This window comes from Corylus avellana, chromosome 5 (genome assembly GCF_965113065.1).
Source record: "Corylus avellana chromosome 5, dhCorAvel1.hap1.2, whole genome shotgun sequence".
Classification (NCBI taxonomy): domain Eukaryota; kingdom Viridiplantae; phylum Streptophyta; class Magnoliopsida; order Fagales; family Betulaceae; genus Corylus; species Corylus avellana.
The window spans coordinates 17,243,346-17,258,335 of record NC_142494.1 but is presented as its reverse complement, the minus strand read 5'-3'; the positions used below and the strand labels follow the sequence as shown (position 1 = coordinate 17,258,335).

Here is a 14,990-nt window from a genome sequence, read left to right as displayed (position 1 = left end):
ATCGACACGTTACTAAGTAGTAACGTGTCGATTTATGGCACGTTACTAAGTATTAGTAACGTGTCAGTAAATTGACACGTTACTAAGTAGTAACGTGTCAGTCTTAACACGTTACTAAACGGGATTTAGCAACAATCAAATTCCTAACATGCCAGACACGTTACTATATACATGTTACTAAAATTTAGTAACGTGTTAACCCTAGTGACACGTTACTAAACCACTGTTACTAACCCACATAATTTTTGTAGTGACTCCAGGTCCAACAACCAATGGTTATGAATCGAAAAATTTTGACCAACTGTTGGAAGATGCTCGACGTGAACTTTATCCAGGCTGTAAGAAATTTTCAACACTTGCTTTCACTACGAATCTACTTCATATAAAGAATTTTTGCAATATGAGTAACAAGGCGTTCGATATGGTGATTGACTTGATAAAGAGGGCTCTCCCAGATGGGGAGACATTACCAAGATCGTATTATGAAGCAAAACGATTGAGGCGAGGCTTGGGTTTAAGTTATGAGAAGATACATGCATGCAAGAATTCTTGTGTGCTTTTCCGAAAGGAACATGCAGATAAAGAAAAATGTCCAACATGCAATACGTCAAGATGGGCAAATGTCAAAGGTACAGGTAAGAAAATTCCTCATAAGGTCTTACGGTATTTTCCAATAAAACCGAGGTTGCAACGGTTGTTTTTGTCGAAAGATATTGCCAAAGATATGAGGTGGCACAAAGATGGGTGTCGAGATGATGGAAATCTAAGACATCCAGCAGATTCAATATTGTGGAAAGAGTTTGATAAAGAACATGTTCAATTTGCTAATGATTCCCGCAACGTGCGACTTGGTTTATCAAGCGATGGTTTTAACCCATTTGGTAATATGAGTACATCATACAGGATGTGGCCAGTAATACTTGTGCCGTATAATTTACCTCCGTGGAGGTGTATGAAAGATCCGTATTTGATGATGTCCTTACTTATCCCTGGACCTAAGGCACCTGGAAATGAAATTAATGTGTATCTGCAACCATTGGTGGATAATTTGCAAGAATTATGGAATGAAGGCATTCTTACATATGACTCATCGACGCAGGAGAACTTTAAGTTGCATGCAGCATTATTATGGACTATAAATGATTTTCCTGCATATGGAAACTTGTCTGGGTGGTCAACTAAGGGACACCTGGCGTGTCCAGTATGTAACAAGGATACAGCGTCCAAAAGGTTGAAGTTTGGAGGTAAGTCATGCTACATGGCTCATCGTCGGTTCTTACCTCAGGGGCATATATGGCGCACAAAAAAATCTCTCTTTGACGGTACTGAGGAGCATAGAATGGCACCTAATGAATTATCTGGAGATCAATTGTTACAACAATTAGAGAATGTACCAAATTTGCCGTTTGGAAAAGATGAGACCAAAAAAAAGAAGAGAACGCGTGAAGAGTGTGAGTTGAATTGGACGAAGAAGAGTATTTTTTTTAATTTGCCTTATTGGTCAACATTGAAACTGAGACACAATTTGAATGTCATGCATATTGAGAAGAACATATGTGATAGTCTCTTAGGTACACTGCTGAATATTAAAGGAAAAACAAAGGACACTTTGAAGAAGAGTAATAATGTAATTTTAAAGGACACTTTAAATAATGTAATAATGTAATTTTATACTATTACATTATTTTAATAATTATGTTTAGAGCATATGTTAATTATATGTCTATTATGTGTAGGCAGGAGAGGATGAAGAAGAGCCCAATCTAATTGACTTTTATAAGATCTCTCACACAAATAAAGACGGGAAATTTGTGACTCCGCAGTGTGAAGAACGATACGTAAGTAGTTGAAATTTCTGCTCTCTGTTAATATCTTGTCTCACATTGTTTTACGGCTAACCTGTTGATTTTGGTTGCTTCTGAAGAATTTGATGGTAGAGAAGTTGGCTGACAAAGAGGTAGAAGTAGATGAAGAGGAAATATTTACACAAGCTCTTGGTGGGAAACGTTTTGGCCATGTTAGAGGGATGGGAAAATTTGTCATACCTACTCCATCTTCTTCTTCGCAAGTATATGGCACCCAACTCAACCTTGAGTTGGAGGAAACAAATAGAAAAATAGAGGAACTGCAAAATGAGTTGGTGGAAAAAGATAGAAAAAGAAATGAACAAATAGAGGAACTGCAAAATGAGTTAGTGGAAAAAGATAGAAAAATGGATGAACAAATAGAGCAAATTAGACAAGAATCAAAGCGCCAATTTGATCTCCTAATGTCACATGTTTTAGGTAAAATAGTTGTGTGATAGATATGTTTCGTTATGCTTTAATTGAACCCGAACAACTAATTTATTACTGATGACATCTTTGTTTTCTTTTCTATATGTTATAGGAACACAAGGTCTGAATATTGCTCATTTTGATTGGAATGTTTAAAGAAACATGAAAATTGGTAAGAATTTTGCTCATTTTGTGATTTATTTACTACTTTGATGGAATTTGGATGATTGATTTTCGGATGGAAGTTTGATTTTGATTGATGTGTTAAAGTATCTATCAACTCCAGTTGATTGTTTCTCCTTTTAGGTAATTGTAATGTGCAAACTAGAAAATTGTATTTTTCCATCAGCAATGGCTGCAAATGGATGTTAGTGAGGAATGTGTTCTTTTATTGAGATTGGTTTATTAATTATCTAAAAAAAAGTTAGGAAAGTGAAACTAGGAATTTGGGTCTTGTTTATAATTATAAGGAAACTTCATTTTGGATTTACTTATTTTGTGTTCTCTGGGAACCTCTGCTGTTATCTTAGGAAATTATTTAAATTTACAGCTTATGAGGCATTTCTACACTTGCGTTAGTCACTCAGGGCGTTTTGGTGTTAGATTTTTTTTTTTTTCTTACCAAAACCAAACATATACAAACATCATTCTCTCCTTGCACCGTTACTGCTGCTGGTTGTGGAGTAAAAGTCTTGGCAGTGCAATTCTTCATCTTGTAGGTCATTTCGTTGATGATAAAATTTGGAGGAAAGAAATAAGAACTTGGATTCTCATAATGATTTTTGGTTAGAAACTGGGTATTGTAAATATGCCCTATCATCTTTCATTTCGTTTTCTTCAGTAATCAAACAGGAATTTTTTTTTTTTTTTTTTTTTTTAAATTATTACATTAAGTCTGCTTGTGGTTCTCATAAGCTGCCGCTGAGGTTTGTATTTTGTATGATTTTTCGGATCTGATCTTTGTATATATTAGGTTGCTTAGAAAAGTGAGGAAGAATGGAAAATAAGCAAATATTTTATTTCTTACTTCTTAGTTTGTTGAGCTGCACGCCTGGCGCCTGCACTATGTGTGTTTCTTTGTGCCATGTAGGGAAAGATATTTGATTTTATTTTTAGATATTTGATTTGGTTTTTCTCAAGGTGCCATATAGGGAAAGATTTTTTCCATTCAAATAAATCTTGTTCTTCAACTTTAGCAGCCTGTTCATATGGCTTTCCATTGTCCCAAGTCTCAAGCCCCGCAATTTCTTCATTGTTTGGTTGGGAACCTGTTGCTTTGTCTTGCCATGATTTACTGTATCAATTATGGTATGAAATTCCTCTATGCTGTGATACATGATGGACAATGTTCTTTTTTTACTACGTTTTTTCATGTTTGAGTAGCAACTGTTTGTCCAACTATATGGTTATTATATTAGACACGCTTGTAGTTTTTAAGTGAGTTTTCTTGTCTAATATATGTTCTTCTTCTCTGTGCAGTTACATATGGTATTGATGAGTCGTACAGGTTATCAGTTCTTACATCTGGAAAGCTTTTTTTGTAATCTTTTTTTTTGCTGCTTAGCTATATATGAAGTTTAATTTCTCAATGAACATTGTTGTTGATGTATGCCTTCTTTGGCACTTGCTTAAAACTTGACAATTATGTAGTTTTCTCAAGCCATTTTTGAGACTTCTTCACTTGTAATTAATTCTGTTTCAGACCTTTTAGCATATTTAATTAGAAAAAGAGTTCTTAAGTAAGCTTTAATATATTGTTATGTTTAGATCATTCATACCAAACAATTTAAAACATTAATCGGCCAAAAAGAAAAGCATTTGATGTTGACGACGACGATCATCAGCAACGACGACATTTGCTGTTACTAATGCATGCTAAATATTGTTCCTGAAATTTGCATCATCAGCGACGACATTTGTCATCGCTGATATGTGCCTCATTAGCGACGACATTTGTCGTCGCTGATATGTTTGTCATCAGCTACGACATTTGTCGTCGCTGATGCGTGTGTCATCAGCGACGACATTTGTCGTCGCTGATGCGTGTGTCATCAGCGACGACATGTGTCGTCGCTGATGCGTGTGTCATCAGCGACGACACATGTCGTCGCTGATGCGTGTGTCATCAGCGACGACAATGTCGTCGCTGATGACACAAACATCTGCGACCCCATCGACTTTATCAAGCATTTTCAGCGACCACCTTTTACAGTTATTAGCGACGACAAAAGTCGTCGCTGTTAATACTTATCAGCGACGACATGCAATGTCGTCGCTGTTTAGTCTTTAACGACGGACTACTTGCAACGACAAGGAGCGACGACCATAGTCATCGCTGATGACCATCAGCGACGACATGTGGGCTTTTAGCGACGAGTCCTTGTGTATGTCCACGAATTAGCAAGTAAATTTTTATGAAATTGGTTTATGTAATGATCGAGCCTTAAGAAACAGTTTGTGATTATTGAACATTAAACTCGGGGTTTTTAGCAAAAGTAGGTATGTGTTGCTTCTCTTATTATGTTGTCAAAAATGTGGCTTATTTTGAAGTATGTTGACATAATTCGGCCGACAAGTCACTGAGTTTTAATGCAGGGAAATCATGCAACATATATTTATATATTAACATTAATTATAGCTTTCCTTTGTATAGTCGGTTTGAGCCCTTAATTCCTTATTGGTATGGTTAGTGCTGTCCCAAGAGTAGTACAATACCAGTGCCTCAAATATTATTATATACTAGCAGCTCAACCAAATTCGACCTCGGGTGACCCATGCTACTAATAAAGTGGTAATGGTGACCCATCCGTATTACATGGTGCATGTATCACAAATAACCATTGGATCGAAGGCCAAATAATAAAAATAAATCTCTGTAACCATATGGTCAAGCCCATAGCCCACGATAATGTCATACAATGTAAATATTGTTCATTTATTGTAAATCATACAATAAGCAAATACCATTTGAAATAGTTACGATCATGTTATAAAAATCAATAGGCTCATGACATATTATTTGAAAAGTAAAACATACTCAATTCACAAATGTATTGTATATTCGAATAAAAACAATTATGCAAGTATTTACTGACCTCAGGTGAGTCTACTCACTCTTAGACATCTCAACCTCTTATAAGTTTCTACAATACACAAAATAAAGTCAGACACTGTCATATTAGAAAATCCTAATCTTGCACGTTGAACCTAACTAATTAAGAAATAAAAACCATAATCACGTAGATTGTAGCCTTCATCGAACATTCTGTGTCACGGTCGATCGTTTGGTCAATAAGGATCAAATGTTCGGCTTAAAGATCAATAGTTCAGTCAACAAGGATTGAACGTTTGGCTTAACTAATGGAATTAATGTTCGGTGACTGTTGTATGTCAGTTCCTCATTTGAGACTTTATTCTTTGATATTGTGTTATAAAGATAAATCAATTTACTGAGGTTTGTCCCGGATTGGGAGAGAAGACGCACAACAATATATTACATAATAGTGTTTTTATATGCTGGGCAAAATAAGATACATTTTGTTGTGCCTCGAGGTCTCATTGGGTCATCAGCACATGTACAATTGTTAGAACTTCTTCATCTTTCTAGTGAGAGTGCTTTTGTAATGATATGAGTGTGTTTTTTGTAAGGTATATATTCGCATGTTTTTGTTTAGAAACAATGGTGATTGAGGGTGGTTTCGGCCACCCTCTAGGGCTCCATGGGGGTGGCTCGGCCACCCCCAGTGGGTACTGGGGGTGGTTTCGGCCACCCCCTTGGAGCCCAAGGGGGTGGCCAGGCCACTGCCATGGCCAAAGGGGGTGGCCGAGCCACCCCCAAATGGCCAAGAGCCACCCCCAATTTGTTTCCCTTTTTTTTTTTTTTTTTTTTTAATACATTTTTTTATTTTAAAAAAAATATATATATTTTTTATTTTTTTTAAAAAAATAATAAATATGTGCCACGTGTCGACGTCTGATTGGTCCATGTGTCAGTCTTAGCGGTCAACTAACGGATGGACTAATTTGGTCACTTATCAAAACCACAAGGACCTCCTGTGATAAAAATAAAACCATAGGGAGAAAAAAATAAAGTTGAGAAACCCTAAGGGGTTATGGAGTATTTAAACCTAATATTAATTAGTATCAACGACTATATGTGCCTATTTCTCGACAAGGACAAAAGTGTTATTAGCGACGACATTGATAACTTTTGTTGTCATTAATGTGCAATTTAGATGGAGCATCCGCGATGATTTTTTGGACTTTAGGGATGAATTTTGTTGTTGTTAAAGCCCGAATTTCTTGTAGTTAATGGAAGTATTTCCGTCTGTTTACGTTTTGTGATTGGCTCATTCGGTGTCCAAAACTTTATTTCATATTTTTTACGATTTGGATAGTTGTGTACTTAGATCTACCATCAACGATGTTGGAGATTGCTTCAAAAAAGTACATCATTTGGGGACATCGTTATCCGGACACGGACAGCTCAGTAAACCAATTTGATAAAGAGAGAGAGAGAGAATCGATCTAAACCAAGCAGTAAACCAATTTGATTATCTACATAATAATAATAACAAGGGTGATAAAAAGAACAAAACAATAGGAAAATGAAGTGAAGCCAATCACATGGTCGACTTTCACATCGAAAGAATGATTCTAAATTGTGTATGAAAAACAATAAGAATGGTCTCTGGAATTGTATGGATCCTGATCATCAGAAGCATGCGTCCAGTACACAGCAGCAACACAAGGCAGCACAACTGCACAGTAAACAAATACGACACAAATTAATTATAAATCATAATATATATATATGCCACTCCTTTAATTATATATCTGGAAAGCAAATAATGAATGAATAAAAGAAAAGAAACAAGAGGAGATAGATAGAGGGCTTACCATCCTTTCCAGAAGCCATCGCCCCTAGACTTGGTTTCCACCCGAGGAGGAGGATTTTGAGAGTAGGCGGAGTCATCTTTGGTAGGATACCCAGCCGGTGGTGGAGCCACTACATAAGGGCCTTGTGCAGATGTAGGAAGCTGATCACTTGAACTCATGTTTCAAAAGTAGTTCTTCAAAAACCAACAAAGGATATAGATGTGTATATGCAAGCAGAAAGATAAAAAGAAGATGAAGATGATGAAAACAATGAGAGATTAGGTTTTATATATATACAAAGAAAACCGATTAGGTAGAGTGGTTGTGGTTTCTTAGAAGATCCATTGGAGCGAGGGCGGCTGTAGCGCGTGGCCACGTACAAGAAAGAGGACTTGGCGCCACGTTGGCCCATGTGGAAGCGCGCTGGAGGTATATAGCAAAGACTAGAAAGGAAAGCAGGCAAATGTGGTGGAGCTAAGTACTTTATGTTCCCACGTCTATATATATATATATATATATTAGTTCTTTCTTACGCGTCGTGCTGATACATGGTGGCCAACACGTGGACTACATTATTAAGTTTTTTGTTTGCATGTCAACTTTTTCAACGTTTTAGATGTGACGGAACTTTCAAGAAATCCTTTTGGCATTTGTCCCTTGTCCCATCCCTTCAATTATGTATCAAAAGTTGATGGTGGTTGATGGTGTTTCTTAGTGTTGAAGTTTAGTTTTGGGTACTGCTTGATCCACGATGATCCGCGATGAAATACTGCAAAATAGTGAGAATATCAAATGATTCCTTGGTTCAAAGACCGGGAAGACACTGTGTTACAAGTCTAATAATAGAGGTGTTTTAGAATTAAAATATTTAGAGATAATAAGTTATCTTTATAAAATTATATTTATAATTTAAATATTAGAGATTATACGTTATCATTAAAGATAATATATTATCATTAGAATTCTTTTATTTCTATTATGTTTTGTAAGTCTCTATTTAAAGAGACCATGTTTATTAATGAAATTAAGCAAATATTAATAATATTAAGCTCTTGAGTTGAATTGGGAGGCATTAGGGTTTCTCGAACTACATACCCTTATTTATCTGTTACGGTGTTTGATCAATTAAGCCCGTAACACTCTGATGCTTAAGTTAACGTACACTTATGTGTAATCAAAATATAGCATGAGCTAAGGGTTATTGAGAAACGATTTGATCGATCCCTTTACCTAATGTGTTGCGTCCCTTATATAGGGTTTTATGTAACTGCTTTCAGTTATTACACGTTCCACGTTCATATGGTGGTTGATAGATCATGGTTTGTCTACGTAGTGGTTGAGAGATAATGGAAGGTGGTTGAAAAATAATCTCCTAAAGTAGCTAAGTTATTGCAGAACTCTACGTAACTGTAATTTATTTGAATTAGGTTACTTGAGTGGGACTCATAGTAGATTTTATCCCCAACAATTAGGCCCCATTTGATTTGCATAATAGACCCTAGAATAGAATGTTTATTATGATGAAATATTCATTATTTTGTTTGGTAGGAGTCTATTCCTATGAATAGTTTTTCGTGGGAATAACTAATCCCTTACATACAAGAGTATTTATTCCTCTAAAAAAATAAGATGAATAGTTATTCTTGAGAGAATGGACAAGGTTTTCCAAAAAAACATTTTTTAAAAAATTTTCTCTCAAACTTAAAAATAAAAAATAAAAAATAAAAAATCTTATGGGTTGCTGGCCACCCACAACAGGCCTTGGGGGTGGCCAAGCCCACCCCCGAAGCCCTTCGGGGGTGCATGGTCGCAGCCACCCACAAGTGCCGTTGGGGTGGTCTTGGCCACCCCCAATGGCATCGGCCGGGGGTACGTCGTTGGCCACCCACACCTTCAACTATTTTTTCTTTATAATTTGAGTTTTAAAAAAATTAGAAATCATATGGATTTTTTTAGTAATTTTGGTTCAATTCCAATTATAAAATATGTGTTGCTACCAAACTAAAATAATTGAAATAATTATTTCATTCCAACATCTTCTATTCCTAGCAATATCTATTTCTTTTCCTAACGACACATATTCCACAAATCAAATGAGGCCTTACTCTCTTGCGCATTCCTAAACGTAACTAAGCACATTTTTTATTTTTTTGGCGGTTGTTGGAGTTGACTTCATTGGTGTATATATGGATATGATTAGATTCTTTAATATAGAGTTTAATAAAGAAAATGCTGTAAATCTCTTTTATTGGCCACAGTGCAATAACCATGTGATGATAGCCAACGAACTTAACATGAATTATGTACCTCAAGGCTAATCCTAGGCGAGCGTTAACGTTTGACCTATACGATTTTTGTCTGAGAAGTGTATTAAATTTTTAGCCACCTTACTAATCCTTATCCATTCCCCACGCCTATAAATAATACACCACCCCCTTTAGCTTATGTCCCTTATTCTTGCATTCCAGTAACCGTGAACTTTGAGAGAGAGAGATTTTAGAGAGAGAAAGAGAGTGACATCGGTGTAGTTCCATCCTTGATAGGTGGAAAAGAGTCATTGTGTATGTCCACGAATTAGAAAGTAAAATTTTTTTTATGAAATTGGTTTATGTCATGATCGAGCCTTAAGAAACAGTTTGTGATTATTGAATATTAAACCTGGGTTTTTAGCAAAAGTAGGTATGTGTTGCCTCTGTTATTATGTTGTCAAAAATGTGGTTTATTTTGAAGTATGTTGACATAATTCCGCCGACAAGTCACTGAGTTTTAATGCAGGGAAATCATGCAACATATATTTATATATTAACATTAATTATAGCTTTCCTTTGTATAGTCCGTTTGAGCCCTTAATTCCTTATTGGTATGGTTAGTGCTATCCCAAGAGTAGTACAATATCGGTGCCCCGAATATTATTATATACTAGCAGTTTAACCAAATTCAACCTCTGGTGACCCACGTTATTAGTAAAGTGGTAATGGTGACCCATCTGTATTACATGGTGCATGTATCACAAATAACCATTGGATCAAAGGCCAAATAATAAAAATAAATCTCTGTAACCATATGGTCAAGCCCATAGCCCACGATCATGTCATATAATGTAAATATTGTTTATTTATTGTAAATCATACAATAAGCAAATACCATTTGAAATGGTTACAATCATGTTATAAAAATGAGTAGGCTCATGACATATTATTTGAAAAGTAAAACATATATACTCAATTCACGAATGTATCGTATATTCGAATAAAAACAATTATGCAAGTATTTACCTACCTTGGGTTAGTCTCCTCACTCATAGACATCTCAACCTCTAAGTTTCTACAATACACAAAATAAAGTCAGACACAGTCATATTAGAAATCCTAATCTTGCACGTTGAACCTAATTAATTAAGAAATAAAAATCATAATCATGTAGATTGTAGCCTTCATCGAACATTCTGTGTTACGGTCGATCGTTTGGTGAATAAGGATCAAATGTTCGGCTTCAAGATCGATAGTTCGGTCAACAAGGATTGAACGTTTGGCTTAACTAGTGAAATTAATGTTCGGTGACTATTGTATGTCAGTGCTTCATTTGAGACTTTAATTTATTCTTTGGTATTGTGTTTTAAAGATAAATCAATTTACTGAGGTTTGTCCCGGATGGGGAGAGAAGACGCACAACAATATATTACATAATAGTGTTTTTATATGCTGGGCAAAATAAGATACATTTTGTTGTGCCTCGAGGTCTCATTGGGTCATCAACACATGTACAATTGTTACAACTTCTCCATCTTTCTAGTGAGAGTGCTTTTGTAATGATATGAATGTACGTGTTTTTGTAAGGTATATATTCGCATGTTTTTGTTTAGAAACAATGTTTGTGATGAATTTTCTATGCAATGACGCTATTTGGTTGGAGCACATGTTTTGTTGTAGTGATGCATTAAATCGTGTAATGAATTATATAATGATCGATGTAGTAAGATCGAGCACAAAATGATACTAGTTAATTATGTCTATATACATATTCCTCATAATCAGTACAAACTAAAACAACAATTGGCAAAAAGTAATATTCTAAAAAATATATATTATCATAAATATCAGCGACAAGGCTGCTCGTCACTGATAATTTTAATATCAATGACATCAAAGCTTGTTCATGTTGATAATTTTAATATCAACAACAACAAGCCTTATCGTCGATGATAATATTAATTAGTATCACTATTTCTCGGCAAGGACAAAAGTGTTATTAGCGACGGCATTGATAGCTTTTGTTGTCACTAATGTGCATTTTAGATGGAGCATCCACGACCATTTTTTGGACTTTAGGGATGAATTTTGTTGTTGTTAAAGCCCGAATTTCTTTTAGTTAATGGAATTATTTCCGTGTGTTTATCTTTTTTGATCGGCTCATTCAGTGTCCAAAACTTTATTTCATATTTTTGATGATTTGGATAGTTGTGTACTTAGATCTACCATCAAGGATGTTGAAGATTGCTTCAAAAAAGTACATCAGCTGATGTTAATTTGGAGACATCAGGACACAGACAGCTCAGTAAACCAATTTGATATTAAGAGAGAGAGAGAGAGAATCGATCTAAACCAAGCAGTAAACCAATTTGATTATCTACATAATAATAATAACAAGGGTGATAAAAAGAACAAAACAATAGGAAAATGAAGTGAAGCCAATCACATGGTCCACTTTCACATCGAAAGAATGATTCCAAATGGTGTATGAAAAACAATAAGAATAGTCTCTGAAATTGTATGGATCCTCAGAAGCATGCGTCCAGTACACAGCAGCAACACAAGGCAGCACAACTGCACAGTAAACAAACACGACGCAAATTAATTATAAATGACAATGTATATTTGCCACTCCTTTAATTATATATCTGATAAACAAATAATGAATGAATAAAAGAAAAGAAACAAGAGGAGATAGATAGAGGGCTTACCATCCTTTCCAGAAGCCATCGCCCCTAGACTTGGTTTCCACCGGAGGAGGAGGATTTTGAGAGTAGGCGGAGTCATCTTTGGTAGGATACCCAGCCGGTGGTGGAGCCACTACATAAGGGCCTTGTGCAGATGTAGGAAGCTGATCACTTGAACTCATGTTTCGAAGGTAGCTCTTCAAAAACCAACAAAAGATATATAGATGTGTATATGCAAGCAGAAAGATAAAGAGAAGATGAAGATGATGAAAACAATGAGAGATTAGGTTTTATATATATACAAAGAAAACCGATTAGGTAGAGTAGTTGTTGTTTCTTAGAAGATCCATTGGAGCAACGGCGGCTGTAGCGCGTGGCCACGTATAAGAAAGAGGACTTGGCGCCACGGTGGCACATGTGGAAGCGCGCTGGAGGTATATAGCAAAGACTAGAAAGGAAAGTTCCATTTGGAAAGCAGACAAATGTGGTGGAGCTAAGTACTTTATGTTCCCATTTCTCTCTCTCTCTCTCTCTATATATATATATATATATATAAAAGAAGTGATTTTTGGTACACCGGCGTGCTTGAATAGTAAGCACGCTGCTGTTAAAATATTATAAAATATTATTAAAATAATATTTGAACAGTAAAAAAAATAAAATAAAATAATATTTTAACACCGACGTGCTTACTGTTCAAGTACGTCGGTGTGCCAAAAATCACTACTATATATATTAGTTCTTTCTTACACGTCATGTTGATTAGGGGTCTCAAAAATTACCGGAAACCGGGGTCCCGGTTCCGGTACCGGTACCCGGTTTTTGCTACCCGATTTGTATCGGGAATACCGGAACCGGGTTTCCATTTTATATATATATATATATTTTACACTTAAGTTTAGGTTCAATATTTTAACACCGGCGTGCTTACTGTTCAAGCACGTCGGTGTGCCAAAAATCACTACTATATATATATAGATATTAGTTCTTTCTTATGCATCATGCTGATTAGGGGTCTCAAAAATTACCGGGAAACCGGGGTCCCAGTTCCGGTTCCAGTATCCGGTTTTTGGTACCCGATTTTTGGGCTTTTTTAGGTTTATTTTTTAATTATTTAGAACAATCACAACAAAGCCCCCTTTAATTTAGACAAAAAGACTAATAGATTTTTTTTTAAAATAGGCCAACTTATGAAAAAAAAAAAAAAAAAAAATAGGCTTATTTTAGGCCCAATACTAAAATAAGCCCAAAAACCAATTTTCTTAAAAAACCAGTTACCAGACCGGGTAAAACCGGAACCGGCCGGTAACCAGAACCCTGGTTTCCGGTTCCGGTTTCCCAAAACCAAGAATCGGGGTACCTCGGTTCCAGTTCTGAGTTTTGACCAAAAACCGAAAAATCAGACCGGATTGACACCCCTAATTATGATACATGCTGGCCAACACATGGACTATATTATTAAGTTTTTTGTTTGCATGTCAACTTTTTCAATGTTTTAGATGTGACGGAACTTTCAAGAAATCCTTTTGGCATTTGTCCCTTGTCCCGTCCCTTCAATTATGTATCAAAAGTTGATGGTGGTTGATGGTGTTTCTTAGTGTTGAAGTATAGTTTTTGGTACTGCTTGATCCGCGATGATCGGCGATGAAATATTGCAAAATAGTGAGAATATCAAACGATTCATCGGTTCAATGACAAGAGAGACTCTGTGTTACGAGTATAATAATAGAGATATTTTAAGATTAAAATACTTAGAAATAATAAGTTATCTTTATAGAATTATATTTATAATTTAAATATTAGAGATTATACATTATCATTAAAGGTAATATCGTATCATTAGAAGTAGTTTATTTCTATTAGTCTTTTATATCTATTATGTTTGTAAGAGCATCTTCAACAGCAATAGGTATTTTATCTAATGAAAAAGTACAATTATTTACTTTAGCTATTGTCTTTTCACTACATACTCCAACAGATTCTTTATTTCATTCTCTACTTGCTTTAAAATATTATTTGTCATTCTTTTTTTATTATATTATTACCAACAATTAATTAAAGGAAAAAACAAACACATGTACATATATAGAAATCATTCATAAAAGCAAAAATAAACACATATGAGGAACATTCATCTCACATGCACGTACTAATTCTTAAAATTAATAACATAAATAAATTTTTTCATCAAACTGCAATTGATTTGTTTACATCCGTGTGTTTCCATGAAATAAATTTGTTCTACATTCAATTTTTTCATCCAACTGTGTGAAGAAATTTTATGAGTGAGAGATAAATTTTGTGTTGGAGGGAGAGACATAACAGATGTGAAGAGGTGTTCAGAAGAAATAAAAGATGTTGAGTGAAAAGAGGTGAAATAAAGAAACAATAAACAAAAGAAAAATAAACAATATTTTATTCATTTAGTGTGCTACAGTGAATAGCTCCAAATTGCTATTCACAGTAGTAATGTAGTTATTCTAACTAATGGCAAGCTACTCTGTTGGACGTAAAAAAAGAACAATAATTGCTAAATATAACTAATATTGGCCTTTTAGCTAAGCTGCTGGAGATACTCTAAGTTTTGATCAATCCCTTTACCTAATGTGTTGCATCCCTTATATAGGGTTTTATGTAACTGCTTTTAGTAGCTCTTGAGTTGAATTGGGAGGCATTAGGGTTTCTCGAACTATCCTTATTTATATGTTACGGTGTTTGATCAATTAAGCCCGTGGTGTTTGATCAATTAAGCCCGTAATACTCCGATGCTTAAGTTAACACTTATGTGTAATCAAAATATAGCATGAGTTAAGGGTTATAGAGAAAGGATTTGATCAATCCCTTTACCTAATGTGTTGCGTCCCTTATATAGGGTTTTATGTAACTGCTTTTAGTCGTTA

The 14,990-nt window shown here is 35.2% G+C and overlaps 2 protein-coding genes and 1 long non-coding RNA gene across 3 annotated transcripts; 1 reads left to right on the top strand and 2 right to left on the bottom strand.

The window, feature by feature from the left end:
- The first annotated feature begins 272 nt into the window (after positions 1-272).
- LOC148585861 (uncharacterized) lies at positions 273-3,822 on the top strand. The gene is made up of 5 exons (XM_088516795.1): positions 273-1,627; positions 1,737-1,838; positions 1,925-2,285; positions 2,389-2,448; positions 3,756-3,822. The coding sequence occupies exons 1-4, from the start codon at positions 401-403 to the stop codon at positions 2,430-2,432; spliced, it is 1,734 nt and encodes a 577-aa protein (XP_088372921.1). The 5' UTR covers positions 273-400; the 3' UTR covers positions 2,433-2,448; positions 3,756-3,822.
- A 2,978-nt stretch (positions 3,823-6,800) lies between these two features.
- Positions 6,801-7,590, bottom strand: LOC148585860 (uncharacterized). Its single transcript, XR_015912176.1, has 2 exons — positions 7,176-7,590; positions 6,801-7,036 (listed from the first exon to the last, which is right to left on the bottom strand). It is a non-coding gene; the product is annotated as an uncharacterized LOC148585860 (long non-coding RNA).
- Positions 7,591-11,765: 4,175 nt separating this feature from the next.
- LOC148585859 (protein CYSTEINE-RICH TRANSMEMBRANE MODULE 9-like) lies at positions 11,766-12,442 on the bottom strand. The gene is made up of 2 exons (XM_088516960.1): positions 12,115-12,442; positions 11,766-11,977 (listed from the first exon to the last, which is right to left on the bottom strand). Exons 1-2 carry the CDS (start codon positions 12,270-12,272, stop codon positions 11,932-11,934), a joined length of 204 nt encoding a protein of 67 aa, XP_088373086.1. The 5' UTR covers positions 12,273-12,442; the 3' UTR covers positions 11,766-11,931.
- Between the last annotated feature and the right edge of the window lie 2,548 nt (positions 12,443-14,990).